The sequence below is a fragment of the Trachurus japonicus genome, chromosome 3 (assembly GCF_045865225.1).
Source record: "Trachurus japonicus isolate A0001 chromosome 3, Traja_1.0".
NCBI classification, from domain to species: Eukaryota; Metazoa; Chordata; class Actinopteri; order Carangiformes; family Carangidae; genus Trachurus; species Trachurus japonicus.
In genome coordinates this window covers 12,987,569-13,007,830 of record NC_140909.1, presented here as the reverse complement: position 1 = coordinate 13,007,830, position 20,262 = coordinate 12,987,569, and the positions used below count along the sequence as shown (strand labels likewise).

At 39.0% G+C, this 20,262-nt stretch overlaps 3 protein-coding genes across 4 annotated transcripts in view; 2 read left to right on the top strand and 1 right to left on the bottom strand.

The window, feature by feature from the left end:
- cox4i1 (cytochrome c oxidase subunit 4I1) overlaps nucleotides 1-7,432 on the top strand; it is a 117,860-nt gene extending 110,428 nt beyond the window's left edge. The window contains exons 2-5 of one of the 2 annotated variants that reach the window (XM_085762693.1): nucleotides 5,983-6,050; nucleotides 6,495-6,659; nucleotides 6,792-6,923; nucleotides 7,105-7,432. In XM_085762693.1, the coding sequence (XP_085618819.1) occupies nucleotides 5,983-6,050; nucleotides 6,495-6,659; nucleotides 6,792-6,923; nucleotides 7,105-7,241 (502 nt within the window). In that variant the 3' untranslated portion in view covers nucleotides 7,242-7,432. Of the gene's footprint in view, nucleotides 1-5,973; nucleotides 6,051-6,494; nucleotides 6,660-6,791; nucleotides 6,924-7,104 lie in introns of those variants that run through there. The other variant, XM_085762703.1, reaches the window with a different exon arrangement.
- On the bottom strand, nucleotides 683-4,006 carry emc8 (ER membrane protein complex subunit 8). Its single transcript, XM_085762634.1, has 5 exons — nucleotides 3,480-4,006; nucleotides 2,896-2,972; nucleotides 2,705-2,774; nucleotides 2,112-2,206; nucleotides 683-1,981 (listed from the first exon to the last, which is right to left on the bottom strand). The coding sequence occupies exons 1-5, from the start codon at nucleotides 3,690-3,692 to the stop codon at nucleotides 1,822-1,824; spliced, it is 615 nt and encodes a 204-aa protein (XP_085618760.1). The 5' UTR covers nucleotides 3,693-4,006; the 3' UTR covers nucleotides 683-1,821.
- A 962-nt stretch (nucleotides 7,433-8,394) lies between the features above and the next one.
- dusp22a (dual specificity phosphatase 22a) lies at nucleotides 8,395-20,197 on the top strand. Its single transcript, XM_085762622.1, has 7 exons — nucleotides 8,395-8,679; nucleotides 9,672-9,705; nucleotides 10,371-10,453; nucleotides 11,261-11,310; nucleotides 14,852-14,926; nucleotides 15,205-15,376; nucleotides 18,472-20,197. Exons 1-7 carry the CDS (start codon nucleotides 8,659-8,661, stop codon nucleotides 18,655-18,657), a joined length of 621 nt encoding a protein of 206 aa, XP_085618748.1. The 5' UTR covers nucleotides 8,395-8,658; the 3' UTR covers nucleotides 18,658-20,197.
- The last annotated feature ends 65 nt before the right edge of the window (nucleotides 20,198-20,262 follow it).

Here is a 20,262-nt window from a genome sequence, read left to right as displayed (position 1 = left end):
TTATAGCTTTATCCTTTGAAAATGCTGTGTGAGTGGATGAGGAGGGCAAAAAACATTTTCAGGACATGCACAATAACATCATAGCCGCAAAAGACTTAGACCTGAAAGTGCATCAGGTCAAAAAGAAGCCTGTGAAACATTTCAGTAGAATGTGATACAGTAGAGCGGGTGTTACAATTGATAAATCTATCATACAAAAACACATGCTAAGGCAAAACAAAGAGTGAGGTTGGAAAGCTAAAGATGTTTCATTATGTATACATATTAATGGATTGTGAATCATTAATCGCCTGGGGCTACGGAGGGTTAGAAAGGTCCAACTATGATATGTAAGTAAACTTTTTTTATTTTGAGGGGATGAAGTTCGAGACATATTCATTCAATGTAACTTGGCTGCAGTAACAATACAGTTTCCCTCTAGGATTAACAAAATGCTCTTACAGTAGTTTTTTTTTCTGTATTTCCACTCACCATGTTAGTTACATGTATATTTTCATTGTAAACTCTGTCATGCAAATTGACATAGAAAATGATCTGTCATTTTATTCTACCTGTTAAGAGCGTATAACTGTGCCATATGACCCTCATACATGTGCTAATCATATAGCTGCAAAGCCATTAATACAATTTTTACATCATACAAAACTACACAAAAAGCTGCAGCCTTGAAACTGGGAAGTGATTGTTTTCAAATCTTTATCGACTTTACTGGCAAGGCAGTGGTATAAGACATTGAGCAAAAAGTTATTTACTAAATTACATAAAATGAGTCTGACAAAGATCATTTCAAAAGTTGGTTTCATTTTACATTCAGTTCATAAAGATTCTGTAAAAAATGTGCTGTCCACAACTAAGTAATTAGCTCTCAAAGATTTCTAATCTCAAATACAAAGGCAGCTCTGTATCCTCGCAATATGCACTTGACTTGTTTAATTACCTACTAAATAGGGGGATTTAGAGTGGTCAATTAAGTATAAATAAATTGTTCATCTAATTGTTTAAACAGATATCCAGCATAGAACAAAATTCACACATTACTGTGATCTGATTGAGCGTAAATTTCTCTGTAAATCTTGGGGAGCAATAATCAGAATCCAATATGGCAACGTGTAGTATTCAGGGTGACATTTTTAAGCGCAATAGGGCCAATAGCAGGACACATGCATCGTAAGAATGTTAGTGTAAGCATTAATAATTTCACTTGTCCCTTTTGTCAATGCTTGTGCATCTGCAGAGGGAATCCAGCTGGCATGTTACATACAGTCTGAGAAGACACAACTTTTGATATATTCCTTTCTTTCCCTCTGATTCTATGTCACCTATATGTTTAACATTGTTTTTAATCAAACTAAATTTAATTTCAGGACAAACTAGAAAAGTTAATAAAGAACATATATTATATCTCAGTAGTACAATCATCTACATTTTGTAAAATAATTTAGGTCTTCATCTCTGTATATGGCTACTGGCTGTAAAATGTAAGAGGAAAAAATAGATCAAATATTCTAGAATTTAACTTTATGCACATAAACACAAACCATTGCAAAAGAAAAGCATTTAAGTTGCATTCAAAAACATAACTGCCTTCACCACCTCAGTATCACCTTGTAAAGGTGGACACATGCCAACATTGCACATATGGTGCTTGCCCTTGAGAGATATTTGCTCCACAAGTTCCCATCAGTGTAGGGAACAAAGGATGGAACAAAGATGACATGTTCAGCACTTTTGTACTCCTGTGCTACATGCTAAGTAGCATCATGCATGCTGAAATGGCAGCAATATTTGTGTCTGTGCCTGGGGTTATCCTGACTGAGGGTCTTAGCACAGATCCAGGACGGACTTGTTGATCACAGGGTTGGTCCAGTCATTTCTTAGGTCATCCAAGTGATTGTCAAAGTCAATCAAGTTCTCGTAGGACCTGCCCTCCAACAGAGCAGATGTGATCTTCTGTGCTTCACTCCAGTCCTCAAAAGATTCACTGGAAGAAAAGACAGTTTGGAAATTAATACCTAAAGAGAACAGAGTTTGTGTGCCAGAAGCTGTGACTGAGTCTCATGTAGTCCATACACAACTTGCAGTTAAATAGTTAACGGTTACAAAACACTTACGCAGTTACTTCTCTGTTTTTCCATTTGTTTTCATGGTGATCATAGATAAGCACAATGGGCTCAAAACAGCTAATTGTTAACCTGCTGCTGTCCACCTGAGAAAGAAACACAGAGATCATTATAAACAATCTGTCTACTGTACTCCGCTGTACGTTGTTATGTTGCTAACCATTTATGAATCTTATTCTAGCATTTGATTGTGTTTCATCCACCTTTAAGGTAGCAAACTGCATTTATTTTGTCTGTAAGTCATTATAATAAAAGTTCAGATACGTAAAACTGTCTTTGAACACCTAACCAATCACAATAAGCATTCTGCTCTCCATTTAAATAGTATTATTGGATATTGAGACCATTAAAAAGCAAAGACTTTTTAGTGAAGTCTTGGAGCATACATCTTTTTTTAAAGAGTCAGTAATGCACTCTGCAAAAAATAATATATCTCTTGATTGTTATACTACATTAAGATAAAATCAGGGGGCATCTGGAGGGAGGGGTGAACATATTACTTATAACTACCATATCATTTGGACAATTCAATGCTAAAGCACCAGCACTATCCATTAACACGAGCCTCAATTATTAAATATTACCATAACAATTGCTGCTTCACTGAAGTTCTCACAAATCCTGGCAGCCACTTTTTCTGCTACTTGGTTGGGTCTGCAAGAAAGATGACCAAATATTTAGTCCACTGGTGTCAAAGGAAGTAGATTGGGTGTGGTTTATAACTGTCTGTTTTCCTGAAAGAGCAGTGTGGTAATGACTGTTTGGTTTTCCATACCTTGAATCCTTCGTGCGTTCATTGGCTTGATAATATCCAGCAATGACATAACTATTCTCTTTACACCATGTATCAATCTGAGACAGGACCAGGAGTCATGGAGCCAGCGTGAAGGAAGAGAAGGACAACACATGTCAGACATAATCGAATACATGAATAGATGTGGTGCCACTCTGGGTTTGCATAAACGACAAAACAAATGTATCCTAAGGGAGACAACTAAAAGTGTAGCTGAAATTGATGTAATCTACTCCTATTCTATGATTATAATTACTATGATGTTCTGCTTTGAATCAGCTTTAAAAGCCTGTTCATTTAACTGTATCATCATTTTGAAAGAAAGCTTTGTTTTAGTGATGTCTAAGAGTATTTTTTTTGTCACTATTTATTCACTGAAATAAAGAGGGGGGGTGCTAATGAGAGCTGTACAGTTCAACAGCACCACAGTCTATCAAATGACCACTAAGTTGAATCAGAAAACCCTTATAATGTGTATTTTTTTTTGTCTAGCATAACATTTGTATTAGTTGTGTCTAACCAATGAACTTGCAGCTGAGTGTGTATTTACTTCAACTGATACTTACCAGTGTTAGAGCTACTTCCAGCATAGGTGCCAGTGCCAGAGTACCGTGGAAGAGAGGCACACAGTCCACACACAAGACTGGATCACTGTGGCTGTCTTTCTTCTTCTCCTTCGTCTTTTCTGCTACCAGCAATCCATTCACGGCGCAGTGAGGATACTTGGCAGCGTGCAAAAGCATTTTACAGTAAGCCTGGCTCGTCAGTTGAATAGGCATGTTTATATGACAATATGCAGACCCGCTGGAAAAAAAACAGACCCTGTCAAAGTATCTGAGTGGCTACACGCTGAGGATGGACTTGCTGCTGCTGCTGCTGCTTGCTACCGCTAGCTATCGTTACTTAACATGCCCGGTGAAAAGTAGACGTATCTTCCTCAACAAGTCGCCTCCCTGCAACAAAACGTTGTCGACGCTAAAGCTTTCTGGTGCATGCATGAAAGCTTTACAGTCAAAACTGTCTTTTTATGCTCGTCGGTTTCACTAAAGCTAGTCGGAGGAGCTAATCTGGCTTCCACCTTCCACTCGTCTCTGTAGCACCGGTGGTGCCGTAAAGCAGAGTACATGTGTCGCACAAACAGATCGTCATCCGTTATGAAGACCAGAGGAACATGAGAAAATTAATGAATGGTGGAAACTGAAATGCAGTGCATTATGTTAAACTGTGGAGAGTTTCAATGAGATTAAGTGCCTTGGATTTGTGTTTGCTTTTCTTTTTCCAATGTAGGCTATTTATTTTCTTTTATGTCTATGGTTTAAAACGTATATTTTATTTATGAATATTGATGCTTAGTGGAAAAGGAACGCAACATGTTCCTATTGAGAGCATATGTAAGTATTTACACACACAAAAAAAAAGACTAGATGGCTACGCTGTTGCCCAATGCCCACGGCGTCGCTGCACGGCCGCCATCTTGCGTCGGTCCGCTCGCTCCCTCTCCTACGCATAGATATATAAACGTTTATATATCTATGCTCCTACGTCCATTCTTTTTACAGTCTATGCTCCCTCTATTATAACCAGATAATAGTTATAAACGTAAAAAATAAAATGGAAGGTTGACAGATTGTGATTGATGCTTGACTGTAAACAATTTGTGCACAAGATCGAATAAACAAACGACCTACTACTACAGTTTACGAATAATTTTACTCTAATTTAGTTATGTTCTATACTGTGATTTTTGAATTACTTTTGTTTTATGATTTTATACTTTTTATGTTTTGCTTGTTTTGTTTATTATTGTGGTCTCTTATTTTTTGTTTTTATGAGGTGAGATTTCTCTTATAAACCCATCTGGGTTTCTTTAATCTCACCTGCACAACTGGTTTGCTGTTTTTATGCTGTTTTTTTCTTCTTTTGTCAATTGTGCAAATAAATAAAATCTAAAAAAAAAAAAAAAAAAAAGTACTTCATATGGAAATAGTTGAAGTCATAGCTATACACGGTCGAAATGTCACAGAGTTATGAGTAGTTTTTTAAGCGCAGATGACTGGATTACACACCGACGCCACATGGCCGCCTGTGAGTTATGTCTACGTGTAGTCCTTGCGTGAACTCGAGGCATTCCAGCGTAAAGGGCCCAGTGTGACCTGCTTCCGGGATACTGCAACTTGCGTACTTCCGCTCACATCCTCCATCACGCTTCCTTTCAGCATCGTCGGCGGACGGAGCAGGGAACAGAGTAGGTCGCATTTTTCTTTTAATCGACTGCACTTTTCTAACCTGATAGAAGTAGGCTGCACATTACCGCATATTCACACTGTTACAGTATATGTATTTAATGTGTAAGGTGAAACGTTTTTTTTCCTAAAATAACGAAATAAGCAGCTGTGTACAAGTGACTTTGTCAGCGCGAACCGGAGCTAGGACGGGCTAACTTACCCGGCAAGCTGTCGTTAGCTTTCGGTATCAGATTCATGCAGACCGATGCGCAGGGCAGACATAAAATGTAACTTGTTGCTTAAAATGCAGTGCCATTCAGTGGGGTAATGTTGTATATCACAGCACTGTTCTTCAAAAACCAGTGTTTCTGTGATTGTTTTATCCCGGGCGCTATGACCTTGTATTTCCTGCTAACGCTAGCAGTAGCCTAGCATTGCGGTTTCAAAGGCTGGACCTTTGGTTTGGATGTGAAGTCTGAACAACAATAAACCGACATGTGCATACTTGGCTGATATTAATGTAAATCGCAATTTCAGTGGTGATGACTATGTCTACCAGCGTTTTAATACTTCCGAGTGTTGGGGTGTTGTCCTTAAAAGTCACCACTAAAGACTTGTACTGTAGCAAATGTAATGTTTATAGTTGAGTTATTTTTTATATAGCCTATATAAAATGGGTTATATAAAGCAGTGTTAAGGTATTTTTTTTCATGACATCGTTAGATCTAATCTGCTGTGATATTTATAGTGTTGCAGTGAAAATATGTAGATATGCTTATGTGTTTGAATGTGTTTAAAATGATAATTTGAATGTCTGTCTCGTTGCTTTTTCCAGAATGTTGGCCACCAGAGCCCTTCGCCTTGTTGGCAAACGTGCCATCTCCACGTCGGTCTGCCTACGTGGAGGACATGGTAAATATCAGCTATAATGACACGGAGTGTTTTCTATTTCTGGATGACGGTGTGCTAATGAAATCACGCGCCTACTTATGAATCCTGTACATTGACACCCTTGTTTGAGTCAGAGAGGGGACACAGGGGATTAAAGCAGTATGAGTCAATTAACTGAATTAATAATTGGACAGTTTAGAAATGTTAAACTCCACTTTAGCAATAAGTATTTGTTAGTTATACAAAAGCATTACTTTTATCCAACAAAACATTTCTATCCTATAATGAGGGTGTCTGAGGAATTAGTCATTGTGATTAGTCATTGTAATTTTAAAATGATAATTTTAAGTTCCTCACAGGAAACAAAACACCTGTGATTTGTATACACAACACCAAATCTCCAGGTTAATCCAGAACTCCAGTAACTCAGATGAGGATGTTAATTCTGTTTTGTCTCTTTTGCAGGTGTTGCTAAGGTAGAGGAGTACACTCTCCCTGCCTACTCTGATAGGACAGATAACCCCCTCCCAGAGATCCGCTTTGTGCAGAGCCTGAGTGCAGAGCAGGAGTCCCTGAAGGAGAAGGAGAAGGGATCATGGGCCGCACTCTCTAATGAGGAGAAAATTGCATGTAGGACTTGTTAACATTTCACACTACTCTTCTGAGATGCAATTTTGTTCCAGCAAATATTTCATTATTATGTGCGGTGATTGTCTTACTTACATAGCTGTGTGTGTGTGTGTGTGTGTTTCCAATGGATAGTGTACCGCATCAGCTTCAACCAGAGCTTTGCTGAAATGAACCAAGGATCAGGACAGTGGAAGTCGGTGTTTGGAGGCATTCTGTTCTTTGTCAGCTTCACTGGCCTGATTGTTCTGTGGCAGAGAAAATTTGGTAAGCATGCCGGAAAATGGCCTTTATATGCATTCAAATAGGCTACATGAAAAATGTGACATACAATTGCCTGTTTTCCATATCTAGGCTCAAGAATAATAAGGACAGCAATAATCAGTGATGTATTAATTGTTTGCAGTCTGATTAGGCTTATGCGTTGGCATGTGTAATCTGTTTGCAGTCTATGGACCAGTCCCACACACCTTTGAACCTGAGTACAAAGAAAAGGAGCTGCAGAGGATGCTGGACATGAGGATCAACCCAGTAGAGGGCTTCTCGTCCAACTGGGATTATGAAAAGAAGGAGTGGAAAAAATAAAGGACCCAGAGGACCACAACCCATACTTGAAAATAAAGGCAGACCAACTCAACAATACAAGAATACCTATATTTCTGTATTTATCAATTGTCCACATTTACCTCAGTTTGTGCATTTGGAAGACCACTTCCTCTTAAGGTCATTGTGTATTATAGAAATAAAAATAAACCTTGCTAAACCGACGAAACAAATTCAGTTTTTAGTTTGTGACTTCTTCATGAGTACTGCTTTTACATTACGTGACTGTTTCATATCAGGAATTCAAGGGTGAATGACTAGCCTTAAAATAAAGAGACAGTTGGTTGTTTTGCTCAGCATCGTTTTTTGTTTGTTTTTTCCCCTTATGAACACATTTACCAGGGGATTTACTTTTCAGGGGCAGGGGCTGTGTTATGTTTGTGTGCTTTTTGAACATTGATTATGAGGCTGCCACCAACCTCACCAGGAATACGAGCAACTCAACTGTTTAAGTTTTAATCACATGAGCAAACAACCAGCAACATGATCAACAATTCAAGCCCAGATCTATAGTTACAGTTACTGTCTTAGGATGGCAATTGTGACTTTGGTCACTGATAATGATAATACTGGGCTTTTAAAATAACCCATTCAGTTTTTCTGTCCTGTCAGATCTCTGAACAAATCTGCTCATGTGATCACCCAAAGAACTAGGTCAGGGTCAGGGTGGTTGCACTTTAGTACAGGTACATTATTATACAGGTTAATGTCAGTGTCATTTCTTGATGTTGACAATACACTTTGCTGTACTGATATGGAATTGAATTGAACCATTAATGTAATTGTTGTGAACATTTCATCGAGTAGATATAAATCAGGATTACAGGAAGGATCAACTTTTTGCTCATTTTATGGATGAACTTAATATTGAATGGTTTTCATATTCTAAAATATGGTATTAGCAAAACAGCAATGAGATAGAGAGGACGTAGAGGTCCCTCTTAATGTAAATCCTACGTCGTTAATCGTTGTATAGGCCTATACCAACCAGCAAAAGACAGAAGAAGGAGACTCCTATAGACGGGCTGTGTGAGCATGAAGGTGAAGGCTGGGACAAAGTACAGCTGAACTGACGGCGGCATGCTGTGATGATGTCACTTACCGGATGAAGCCGCAGCTGCAGTTGTTTCACGTCAAAACAATCCGGAAGACGACACAGCATGACGGAACTGTTGTCGGTGTCGGATTAATAACATTTATTGTCTCAGTGGAACTTCATAATGTTGTCGGGTAAGAGGCAAACATAGCGACGGGTCCCTCCGCTTGTATTATTCAATGAGTTGGAAGTAGGTCGGTGCAGCCGCGTCGCGTTTTTGGATTCAAAGTCCATGCAAACATAACCTCAGCTGTTCAGCATATTGAAGTGTAGCAGCTCAAAGGAGTCTGGTTCAGAGTCACCATGGGCAATGGAATGAATAAGGTAGGTTGTGGTTTTGTTTTCGTTCTGGTGTGAAGTTGTCAGTGGTAAAAACTCTGCTAGTGTCCGGTGGTGGTGGTGGTGGTGGTGGTGGACGCCTGACTCAACTGTTTATCAATCACGTCACATGCTTGGCTCTGTCTTAACACTGATTAGCTACTGTACTGTGCGATTGGCAGAGTGAATGAACCAGATGCATGCTGGATGCACGTCTCTTCGGTGTTGCAATAACGTGTATGTAGCTATCAAGTCCCAGTGTCTCCCAAAGGTTGAGATCTGGGCTGTTTTTAAAAAAAAAAAAAAAAAGCAGTACTAGGTGGTTGCAACCTGTATCAGCTGGAAAGCTCGAATTGGGTTTTACTCAAGGAAGGCACTGGATCCATATTCTGCTCAGCTGATGACCTTAGCCCTGTGACCTTTTAATGAAATAGCCTAATCATTTAACTGTTTACCTTGTTAGACTACATTTCAATTTGCTCATGATACTGTGACATTTAATGGATGATGGTTGGCTAGTGAAATGCCAAATTACACACTAGTTACAATGTGAAACCTCAAAGGCTATATTTGTGTTGGGAACCACAGTCACGTTGCACAGAAATACCCTTTAATTTCACATTAAAGCATTTGCACAAGCACCTGTATTTCCTTATTCTTAATTGACAAAACAACAATATGCAGTTGTGACTGTGTTAGTTGTGTGTGAATTCAGAGCTTTACAGTCATTAGGCACCTGTACCAGAGCACCAGTAAAGTAATGTTCAGTGGCTGCTTGTCACTCATCACCTTGTACTGATAATCATGCATCATTGCTTCAGGCCTTGTATGGCTACAGGGAACGTTTCCTTTGCTGGTACTTTGGTTCTTAAGCCTTAAGCCTTAAATCCAATCCGGCTCAACCCACGACATTTGTTCCTTTCAAGTGAAGTTTTTGAAGCTGGACTGTAATGTATGTCTAACCTGAATGCAACATGTCTGTGACTGCTGCTTCACAGGTTGTCGATGGGCTGTACCTTGGGAATATAAGAGGTAAGACAAACATGATGTAAACTGATTTAATGTTTATGAATTTGGTGTACACGGCAGAACTAGGCAGGTCACAGCGATAGGCCAATGATTGGGATTGACACAGTAGAATATACTTAACAATTAATATTCTTAAACATGTTGCTTTATTATGGTATTTTAAACCTTGCATTTTGCTCTTATTTACTGTGTAAGGTTTTCAATTTAAATACTGCCTTATACAATGTATTATGGAGTCAGGTTTTGGCTATCAAACATCAGATTATGAAACTGAAAGTCGCTTTTCTGTCAAACATGGATTGTGAAAAGATGTTAACTCATTGACAAAAAATAGATCGGAGCCTAGTGAGTGTTATTTCACATTAAATAAGAGCTAACACTCGTTAGTGTGTTATTCCCTTCTCTTGATTTACCCCATCCCAGTTAATGTGGCATGTGCAGATTTCTAACTTTAGCTGCTTGCCATGATGATGGCTCTACATGATGGCTTAAGCGAAGTGTCAAGTGACAGGAGCAAGTGACCACAGGCCTAACAGTGCCAAATTTATGTTGCAGGACACAAGAGTAAACAGCACACAGATCTGCCTCTGCAGCAGTTAACTATAAACAGTAACTGGTCTAATTTGTTGTTGTTTGATGATATATATTCCTTTCTCTCCTTGTTGTAGATGCAGAAAACAAAGAAAGTCTGTCTAAGAATGGCATCACCCACATCCTGTCTGTGTACAACAATGCTAAGCCTGTGTTTGAGGTTAGTGGACATTCCAGGTCTGACTCGTGTTTTTTTCAGTGTCTTCATGACAGGTTGTTATGAATCAAACCAGTACTTTCTGAGAAAATCTTTAGTATGATTGTGCATATCTCTTTAATTTTGTGATGTGTTGTGTCAGCCAGCTGGGGGTGGTGAAGAGTTATGGTTGGAGCAAGAGAGCTTTGTAGCAGAAATAGATAGTGGTTAGTGACAGGTGCTAATAATTTCAGAAACCAAGAAAAAAATGCTGTAGCCACTAAAATCTGGTGTAATAACTAGATGAATAAATCAACAATGAAAGTTTTTTTTTTCACAGAGTATAGTAGTGATTTGTTTCTGAAGGCCTTGCCATCCTAGGTGTTTGCTATAGCAAAGTTTACAACATATTCTTCATATATGTAATGGAAAATTTAAGTGTGTTTGTCTTGAACGGTGGAAAATAATTTTAACTCCATGATTATTTAGGTAAAGCTAAACAAAAGAAAAGATTTATAGTAAGTAAAATATTACGCTGATCACAGGTGCATGTTGCTTTACATTTAGGTAAGATATTAGAATAGAAAAGTAGAAAATAGAAAGCTTTAATTGTCATTGTAGCAAAGCAAACAGCGAGATTGGAGCCCAGCCCCACATGGTGGACACCAAAAAGGACACTCAGTCATTCAAAAACATTTCAATAAATGAAATAATAATATATAAAAGATAGTGACAGCTTCTCGTCTGTTCAAAACTATATTGACAGCAATTGCATTAATATATGGGTATATAGGTATATGTGTTATATCGTTTTGTATGTTTATTTTACAGGACATGACGTACCTTTGTATTCATGCAGCTGATGCTTCCAGTCAGAATTTGTGAGTAAACACACACATACACACACACACACACACACACACACACACACACACACACACACACACACACACACACACACACACACACACACAAGTACAGCTTATATCTCTTTAAAAAATCTCCCTCTCTGTGTGAATCTCTGGAGCTGTGATGAGTCACACAGTATGGTTTCAACACTGTCACTCACCAGATGTGCTCCCAGAGTGTGACAGGCACGCAGACCGTTACAAAGAGTAGATCATGATTTTTGAAGGATTTGACAGAAAGCCCTTTGCACAGTTTCCTTTGGTTATTTTCAGATATTCACTAGCGTACTGACAGTGGCTTGCTGAATTTATTACTTTTTAAAATTTAAGCAGTAGTACATCAGAGGGTAAAGTGACCATGAGCTAATGGACCCCAAGATTCTTTAATGTTACTGAATATTTAGCAGCATAATTTTTATCTTCTGTGTGTGTGTGTGTGTGTGTGTGTGTGCCTGTATGCGTGTGGAGAGAGAGCAAGATGTGTGTGTGTGTGTCCATTGTGTCGTTGCTCATCCGGAGACAGACTCAGTGTTGAAAGAGGTATGAGCTGTCCCTCCACCCTTGCAGCGGTTGCTAACACAACACATTAGTCATCTATGATGATTTCTGTGTATTTCTGAGTCTTTGACCTCATGCAACACTAGTCTTTCTGTATTTAACACTGACATTAGCTAAGGGCACAGATTAGGAGAATCAATCACAGTTTGCGGATTAAACATTAGTGCAAAAGAGCACTGTCATGTCTTGCGACCCCAGCAGACAAATCCAATTTGAAACCTGTACTAGTGCTGGTGTGGGTTCATGTTGTTGTTGCTGCACTAGTGCCTTCTACTGGTGGGTCAGAGTTGATGCATGGACTGATGTATTCACAGACCTCTGACACATTATACTCTTTAATGACAGGATAAGAACTGCTGCTGACACATGTCTGTTGGAGGCACATTGCTCTTTACATCAATCAAAGGTCAACAGGGAATCTGGACTGACAAGGACTTTACAATGAGGGAACTTGTCGTGCTAAAAAGGGGAGAAAAACAAAACAAAAAGCAAAACTGAGGAATCTTTGTAGGATGATCAATTAACCGACTAAACTCACAGTAGACAAAATTCGTTTTAATTCTGAGGATGACTTTGAGCTCTGTGGTCATTAAGGTTGTTGTTTGCTTTAGCCCTGTGAAACAAGAATGTAGAGCAGGGTGAAAGTTAATGAGAATTGAGGTTTAGTTTCAGTTGGATACTGCTGATTGGGTTGGGCTGGAGGTGTCTGACCTCCACTGTCGCAATCAAGCGTCCTTGCCTCAGGCAGCAGAGGAAGGAAACCTTTGTGTGACATCTGGCTGTTAGCCCCGACCACCTAGGGCTTTAATAAACCCCTTCTGTCACAATCACTGGTCTGACTGACGGGAGTGGAGAGGCCAACTGCCGCCCCACCATGCTCGCCACCAGCCAGGGGCCCCTCTAGTCAGGCCTGATGGCCCCTCCCATTTGTAAGGTCCAAGAGGAGAGACTGTCATTCTCACAAGGCCTTTGCATTTTTTTTTGGAGCAACTGTAGCCACTTGAAGCTGTCTGAACACCCTTAAACTTTCATGAAGCTCTCGTGTCTGCGCTTTGGGATGGATGCCAGGAAGTGGCCAGGGGCATTCGTGTCGCCCTTAATCATGGAGTAACTGTTTCAACTGCCTTTATCACTTACCATATAACCATATAACACAATAAACGAAACAGTGGTTAAAATGACAGCCAACCATTGACTCTTATGAGAGCAAGGGAAAAACTCTCAAAAAGCTTTGTACACAAAACAAAAGTTTCCAACCCTGATCCGTGCCTTAGAAACATTAATTTCTATGATGGTCAGTAATGAATAGCTGAGATATCAATGTCACGTTGGGTCTTCATTATTATTGATTTCATCATGGTTATTACAGAATTTACACTGAGTGCATTGGCGTGATGTAAGCACAGAATGTTTTCTGGAATGTCCTTACCTTAAAAATTAGTTTATATATAGAGTTTCTAACATGCACACGTTCATCTTTGCAGAGGGCCAGCGTTTCCTCTTTTTTTGTGATCATTCTCATGAAAAGAATGCTTTGGTGTTAATGCACAATGTGCACTGACCCATGAAGGTGTAAACTGATTTGCATCCAACATTTGCAAAATGAGATGTGCATTTGTACAAAGAATCATTGTGTACCTGGTGGTGTAATGATTTCCTATACTTATCATTGCAATTGATTATACCATACCCATAATTACATAAGCACCCAGGATCTTCTATGGGTCAGTAGCTTCTTTTGTTTCAGTATTCTCTGGCTTCAGCTGGTCAAAACCTCAAACTATGTCACAAGGTAATTTTCTGCATATTAAACAAGACGGCCGGAAACCTCTTTGCTAGGAAGACAGAACAAAGTGCTGAGGAGACATCTTTTAAAGGGGAGTTGGATCTCAGGAAGGAGGAAAAAAGAAAAGTGGCAGTCAATCTATTTTAGCTCCAGTCTGTTATTCTGTCTGCTATTGAGTAATCAGCATCTGGTCCTCAGGAGACAGTGCTATCAGCCATGCAGTTCTTGATTATGCAAAACACCATCAGTGTTTCCTGACAGTGAACAAGTAGGATATTTGAGGAGCAGTGGCATTACATTGTGCTGCTTTGTGCTCATCTTTATTTCAAAGTAGACTCACATTCTGGGGATGGATCTTTTGCTGTTTATTTGGGGTAGAGTAGAATTAGTACTGTGTTAGCTCTTAGTTTAGAGTCGGTCTGTATCTTTGAGCTCCCTGTCTGACAGGCTCTGTGAGTCATAGCATGCGCCATGTGGAGGGCATAATGTAAACATGTATGGTTCATAATAATCCGGGACCATTACTGTGCTTCGTTTTAAAGTCCGAATGAATCGCATTAACATTTATAGACACAGAGTAATGACTGCTAAAAACGAATGTAATTTTGCAGATAGACAAAAACGAGGACATTTACTTCCCTTGTCTGTCGCTACTGTCTGTGCTCTGGTCTACCGCAAACTTTGTTTGAGCTGACCGACCCTTTTCTCACATGACTGGCTTGAGTAGTTGGGGGAAAAAAATCACAACTCTTCAACATGTCTGTTTTTAAGAACTAATAAAAATCTATCAAAACTACCTGTCCCATACTGGGAGTATACTTGAGATTTACCTGCAGTTTCTACAGTCAAAATCAGAAGAGTATCATGTTGTCACAGTTTCAGTAAGATCTGTAGTGCAAAGTTAGGGCCTCAGTTTCAGTTCAAGGTGTCCTTTCTCATATCCTGCAATGAGTATTGTGTTTGCTGTATTTTTAGCTTTACGACCTTATCCCACTCTACCTGAGTAACAGCAAGCTGGTTTCCTGATTTGATGACTGAAACACTACTGTCATACTTGATTCAAAATTTTTGCTTTTACATCTCATGTGCATTACAATACAATACAATACAATTAGATAATGCAATGTTGTTGCCCTTTTTTTAATTGTTTGTGTGTTTCTCTCTTTCCAGACTACAGCATTTTAAAGAGTGCATCAGCTTTATCCATGAATGCCGCCTGAATGGTGGCTCTTGTCTAGTTCACTGGTAGGTTCCTACCTAAAGCTGCAACCATCTCCTTATTTGCATATTTGTGGATGCATGTTTAAGTCAAAGCATGCCTCAAAGAATAGAATCAAAACATGCCTGACAAAAACAAATGTGCCTTTCATATTGCATTTATCCTAAATCATGCATGAAGGTGCAATGTGAGAATCCTTCAGTACCTGTTCTGTTATTCACTGATTCCTAGTAAGTGTAAGTGTTAAACACCCAGCAGGCTATAACGATGACCAAACCAACCAGTGTCTCTCGTGTTGGCGTAGCCTTGCAGGTGTGTCCCGCAGCACTACCATGGTGGTGGCCTACCTGATGACCGTCACACACTACAACTGGGAGGACTGTCTGTCTGCTGTCAAGGCTGTCCGCTCTTTTGTCGGCCCAAACTATGGCTTCCAGCAGCAGCTGCAGGAGTACCAGACAACACAGGTCTCAGAGGTACACACACACACACAAAGGAACACAACAATATGACGAATACACACACACAATGCATACAGAAAACATTCAGCCCTCAAGAACATATCACTCTCCTCAGTGATATGATCTACCAGTAGCTTTATATTATACACAACATGTCAGGAGAGCTTGGTGCAGAGGGGAAACTTGTTGTTGTTTGGTTTCTATTATCTGCTATTCAGTATGTATGAAAAAACCTAATAATTCACATCAATTCTTATAGCAAGTCCTAATTCTTTTCTATAATATAATTGTCCTATTCAATGCAAATCTTGACTTCTGGCTTCTCCAATATGAGTTTTTTTATTTGTCACTTGAACTCTGTTTGGTTGGGATATGTACAATGGATGTTTCGTGTTCGGCGAGGAGCCTTTTAGGGAACATAATTCATGATTCTGCTCTTTTGGAAACAAAGACCTCGCCAACACAGCTCATAGTTTTGATTTGTCTACATTCACTTTGAAGAGTATTACCACGTATAGGAAATACTAAGTGGTTTAAACTTCCCGGTTTTATGTCCAGTCTGGTTTGCAGCGTTTTTGTTTTTTTTCCACTGTCAAGCGGTGTAACTGAGCATATGACAGGTGCACACATCCTTGCGTTAAAATGCTGGTTCAAATCTTAAAGACATTGACAAAGACAATGGTTCACCCTAACCACTGAGTAGAGAAGGGGAACTGTAGGGGGGGTTACTGAGATTGCATCAGCTTGGTACTGCTCATCACGTGTTAGGCATTACTGTCAGCACCTTGCAACATAACATGGCTGAAAAAAATGCTCATTGTTTGGAGATCTTGCACTGATTTCTAGGATTTTAAGGGAAATGAGCTTTGTGTATTTGTGATTTTCCCACATCAGCCTCAAATAGAAAGTGAGGAATCCTCAAGATGACAGTGTAGCTGTGTTACTACTACTGCAGCTATAACAACACTGCCCCAAAGTCACTGTGACAAGGCACGCGATATATATTGCAATGCACATCCAGTCTTATGAAAGAATCAAAAAATGTTGCTATTGAGCCAACCCAACACAAGCTTTTGTTTCATTTTTTAAGTTACTTACCAACTGAAGGACACATTCTTGATTGTAAGGGAATCCGGTTTCCTTTTTTTTTCTTTTACATTTCACATCAGTTTTTATGTTTTGATTTCATTTCATTTTTAGTCTAATGGTAGCCCCCTTGAAAAGACTTTGTGGCTTGGACAAGATTCATTTTCTTTTTCAAGATGACACAGTTGTTGTTAGCAGACTCTTGCACCTGATATCAGTGCACTTATTGATGTGTTATCTTTATACTGTTGTTTATACAGTAGTTTTGGTCCTATGAGTCAGCGCCAAACTGCTTTTCCTTTTAGGATACCAGTGAGAATACTAATTTTAGGAAGATGAATGTATTACTTTCATAGTGACTTTCACTTCGCTGAATTTCGTAAAGAATAAGATATTGCATAAAAGAGCTCAAAATTCCTGGACATAATTTGAGAAATTGCAGTTCCTTGCTAGTTTGACCACAAGCTGTCTGTGATGTGTGCCATTCTAATGACAATAAATATAAAAACATTGAATTTCTTTCCTCAAAAGGCATTACTCTTGGTGGTAACACAAAGCTGCAGAGCTTTCAGCTCTTAAGATAGATATACAGATAGATAGATAGTCTATCTATCTATCTATCTATCTATCTATCTATCTATCTATCTATCTATCTATCTATCTATCTATCTATACAAATAAAATCGCCTTGCCTTGCCTTACAAATACAAATGCCATACAGATTAAAAGTGCCAAGATGCTGCACCCAGAATACTTGTCCACACATGTCCAAAAATGGAGCAGCTCCACTAATTAGCTAATTGTTTCAAACCTTACACATTTCCAGTGTGTATGTATAAACATTGGTCAGCTTTCTAGATTTCACTGGTGGCACCTTGGTGATTTTACAGACCCGAGAACCTAGCGCCTCTAATTCATAGAATTTGCTATATTTTTGATGAACCAACATAATATAACCCAGCAGTCCAATCATAAAACTTAATCACTACTGGCTGCTTATGATGTGTTGCTTACTGTGACATACTACACTGTCATTAGCTAACCTGTTGTCCATTCAGTCGGGCAACTCTGATGTATCCTGTGAAATGCTGCTTGCTTTAAGGAACAACAGATCTGCGCATTCACAATTGGGACATGTTTATTTGGATTAATTTATACATGCCATGACTTTCTAAGATGATAAAAATACAGTAAATTGAGCGATTTTAAAGTGGAGATTTTTCTTAAACCAAAATGGGAGTGTAAGAGGAGTGAAGGGGAAATCCTGAATCTCAGGTGACTGGTTGAACAGGAATGTCTGCAGAGAAGCATTTCCTGAGAAGTGTTTCATCAAAGGCTCTCTGTCTGACCATTTCCTCCAGTCTACAAAGTCCTAGCACATGCAGCCTACTTATTCTAGTCATCACCACTTATTCAGAAGAAACTCAACAAGTGTATTATTTTATTTTGACATACAGCTTATATTGTGCTCATCAGTCAGGTAAAATCTAGTACAAACCATGAAACTCAAGTTTACTCTTTGAATGGTAAGAACTGCGCTCTCAAGATCTGAATCAGATGAACTGCGTATGATCTAAGCTGTTACACACCTAAATTCAACAGAAGTGAATCAAGCCTTGTTGAAAACAAAATGGACTTAATACATCAAGCACAGATAACATTAATTAATGATCATATGGAGAAAAACACCTACAATATTTATGACCACAAAGCAAAGCATAAAGAAAAGCTACACGTACTAAATGCAAACCAACTAAAACAACAATAAACCAAAATGGAATAGAACAGATCATCAACATTTCCCAGAAACAAAGAAAGTATTTCATTAATTTAGTTATTCTGATGTGTTGTTGTTGTTGTTTGTTTAATGTATTTAATTGATGTGTTTTACCACCAATCCTTAAACACTATTCCCTGATAACAAAATGAAAAAATCATTCAATGCACTCATTTTCTCTCATTACACCAGGATGTAATTTGACTTTAACACAACTGTATTTTTTGGTCCCTTCTCTTGTCCTCAGTACCGAGCGTGGTTACAGTCCAATTTCCGTCCCAGTCCATTCAATGACCAGGAGCAGGTGGCGATCCTGCTGAGCCAGTACACAGAGCAACAGGCAAGTCAGAGGAGAGGAGCAGACCAGCGCTGGATAAACCAGGGTGTGGGTGCTCTGCCCTCTGACCCTGATGATCCTGAAGGCAGCAGCTAAAACATCAAGCTGCTGACCATGCTAAAGTCCTGCCCACTTCTGTCTGGAAATGGCAGTAGCTAATATTCTGTACTCAATTCCAAATCAACCTTTAAGTTATAACCAACTTGAAGGCCTTTGTATAACACTGAATGCATAAGATGTTACAACCCCCTCTCCTGTCTTATAAGCCAAGCCATTTTTTTTTAAACATTACTGTATTTGCATCATAGTAATTTTTAAGCAGTGGGGGTTGATTTAGAATTGGGCTACTGACTCTGTTCACTACCAATACCTCCCATGCTCCCTTAAAGTCACAACAGGGGGTATCGGTGCTCACGGACGCCTTACTCTAAACACCTCAGCACCTTAGCTATGATGAATACACTCTACTTCCATGTGGTCACTTTACACTTTCAATGTTCAGCTTTTTAGCCTTAAAAGATGTGACTCATTGATGCTGTCTTAAATCTTGCCTCTTATTATGAGGATGACCAGTTTCTGCTGGTGGGCAATGGATTCCACAAATCTACAACCACTTCGACCGAAAATCTTTCAGCCCAGTTATTCTGAAGTTTTCCTGTCCAGGCTCTGAATGGTAAACTCTTTGATCAACACTGCAGCTTTGGAAATGAGCTTGCTTGTTGGACTGACAGCATTAAATTCTTGTATATAAAAATAATCTACGTCCCACTGGAAACAAGCGCTACAGCTTGTCAAAAGTGTCAGCACTATTGCCGTTGCATGCACTAGTAAAATACACAGTAACAAAACAACGATGCTGGCCACACACAGATGTTACAATAAATATATTACTGTTGCACATCACTGCCCTTGTAGTAAACATTTGTTTACACCCAGTTGAATGTTGTTCTTTCAGTGTAGTTGGTACTTTATATTTCACTTACTTCTTTACAAGTTATAGTAGTACCCATGTGTGCAACAGAGTCCATCACCAACAGTCCACAGCGGAACGTAGTGACTTCATATCAATTAACATCGGCAGATAGCTGCAGAGATAAAGCTCTGAGTCGGTTCAGTCAGTTTCCAGCCACTGTGTCCCAGCGAACACAACTGTTACTGAAATCTTATCAGACAGAGCACTCGTTCAAAAGACAAAAAGCACAACAGTCAAACCTCCTGTTGTCTTTCTACATTCAACTGATATCAGATAAGCCATAGTGGCATGTGTTAACAAACTGTGCATCAGTTCATGTCATTAAGAAACATGCATCTAACACAAATATATGCAGTAGGTTTCAAAAATTGGCAAAAGGTTCCTTTAAGTGATCTATAACAGGGAAGCTACATAAAGAATAACTGAGTAAAAGTATAACCACATATGAAGGATCTCTGAAAGTCTTCCTGATTTTACTGAAACTCTAGTTTATGTTTATATCTTTTTTGTGACAAAACTGATTTTGAGGGAAATTGTGTTATAAATTTATGGGTACCGTTATTTTTTTTAATTGTGTATTTATGGAGTTTTTTGTTTTATAATAAAATGCAGTGATTGACAAAAAAATATGGAAATGCTAATAAACCTGCACTATCAACACCACGGTGTCTGTCTGTGTGTATACTGTAAGTGAAAGAAATCCTGGGCAGAGAAAATTAGCATATGCA

What these genes read in the sequence shown, in the direction of transcription:
- emc8 (XM_085762634.1), bottom strand. Translation starts at nt 3,692, where the DNA reads ATGCCTATTCAACTGACGAGCCAGGCTTACTGTAAAATGCTTTTGCAC. An exon ending in GTGAAGCAGCAATTGTTATG is followed by an intron (nt 2,207 to 2,704) that starts GTAATATTTAAT and finishes TTTCTTTCTCAG; the next exon opens with GTGGACAGCAGCAGGTTAAC. An exon ending in AAAAACAGAGAAGTAACTGC is followed by an intron (nt 1,982 to 2,111) that starts GTAAGTGTTTTG and finishes CTTTTCTTCCAG; the next exon opens with TGAATCTTTTGAGGACTGGA.
- dusp22a (XM_085762622.1), top strand. Translation starts at nt 8,659, where the DNA reads ATGGGCAATGGAATGAATAAG. An exon ending in TGGGCAATGGAATGAATAAG is followed by an intron (nt 8,680 to 9,671) that starts GTAGGTTGTGGT and finishes GCTGCTTCACAG; the next exon opens with GTTGTCGATGGGCTGTACCT. An exon ending in ATGCTAAGCCTGTGTTTGAG is followed by an intron (nt 10,454 to 11,260) that starts GTTAGTGGACAT and finishes TTTATTTTACAG; the next exon opens with GACATGACGTACCTTTGTAT.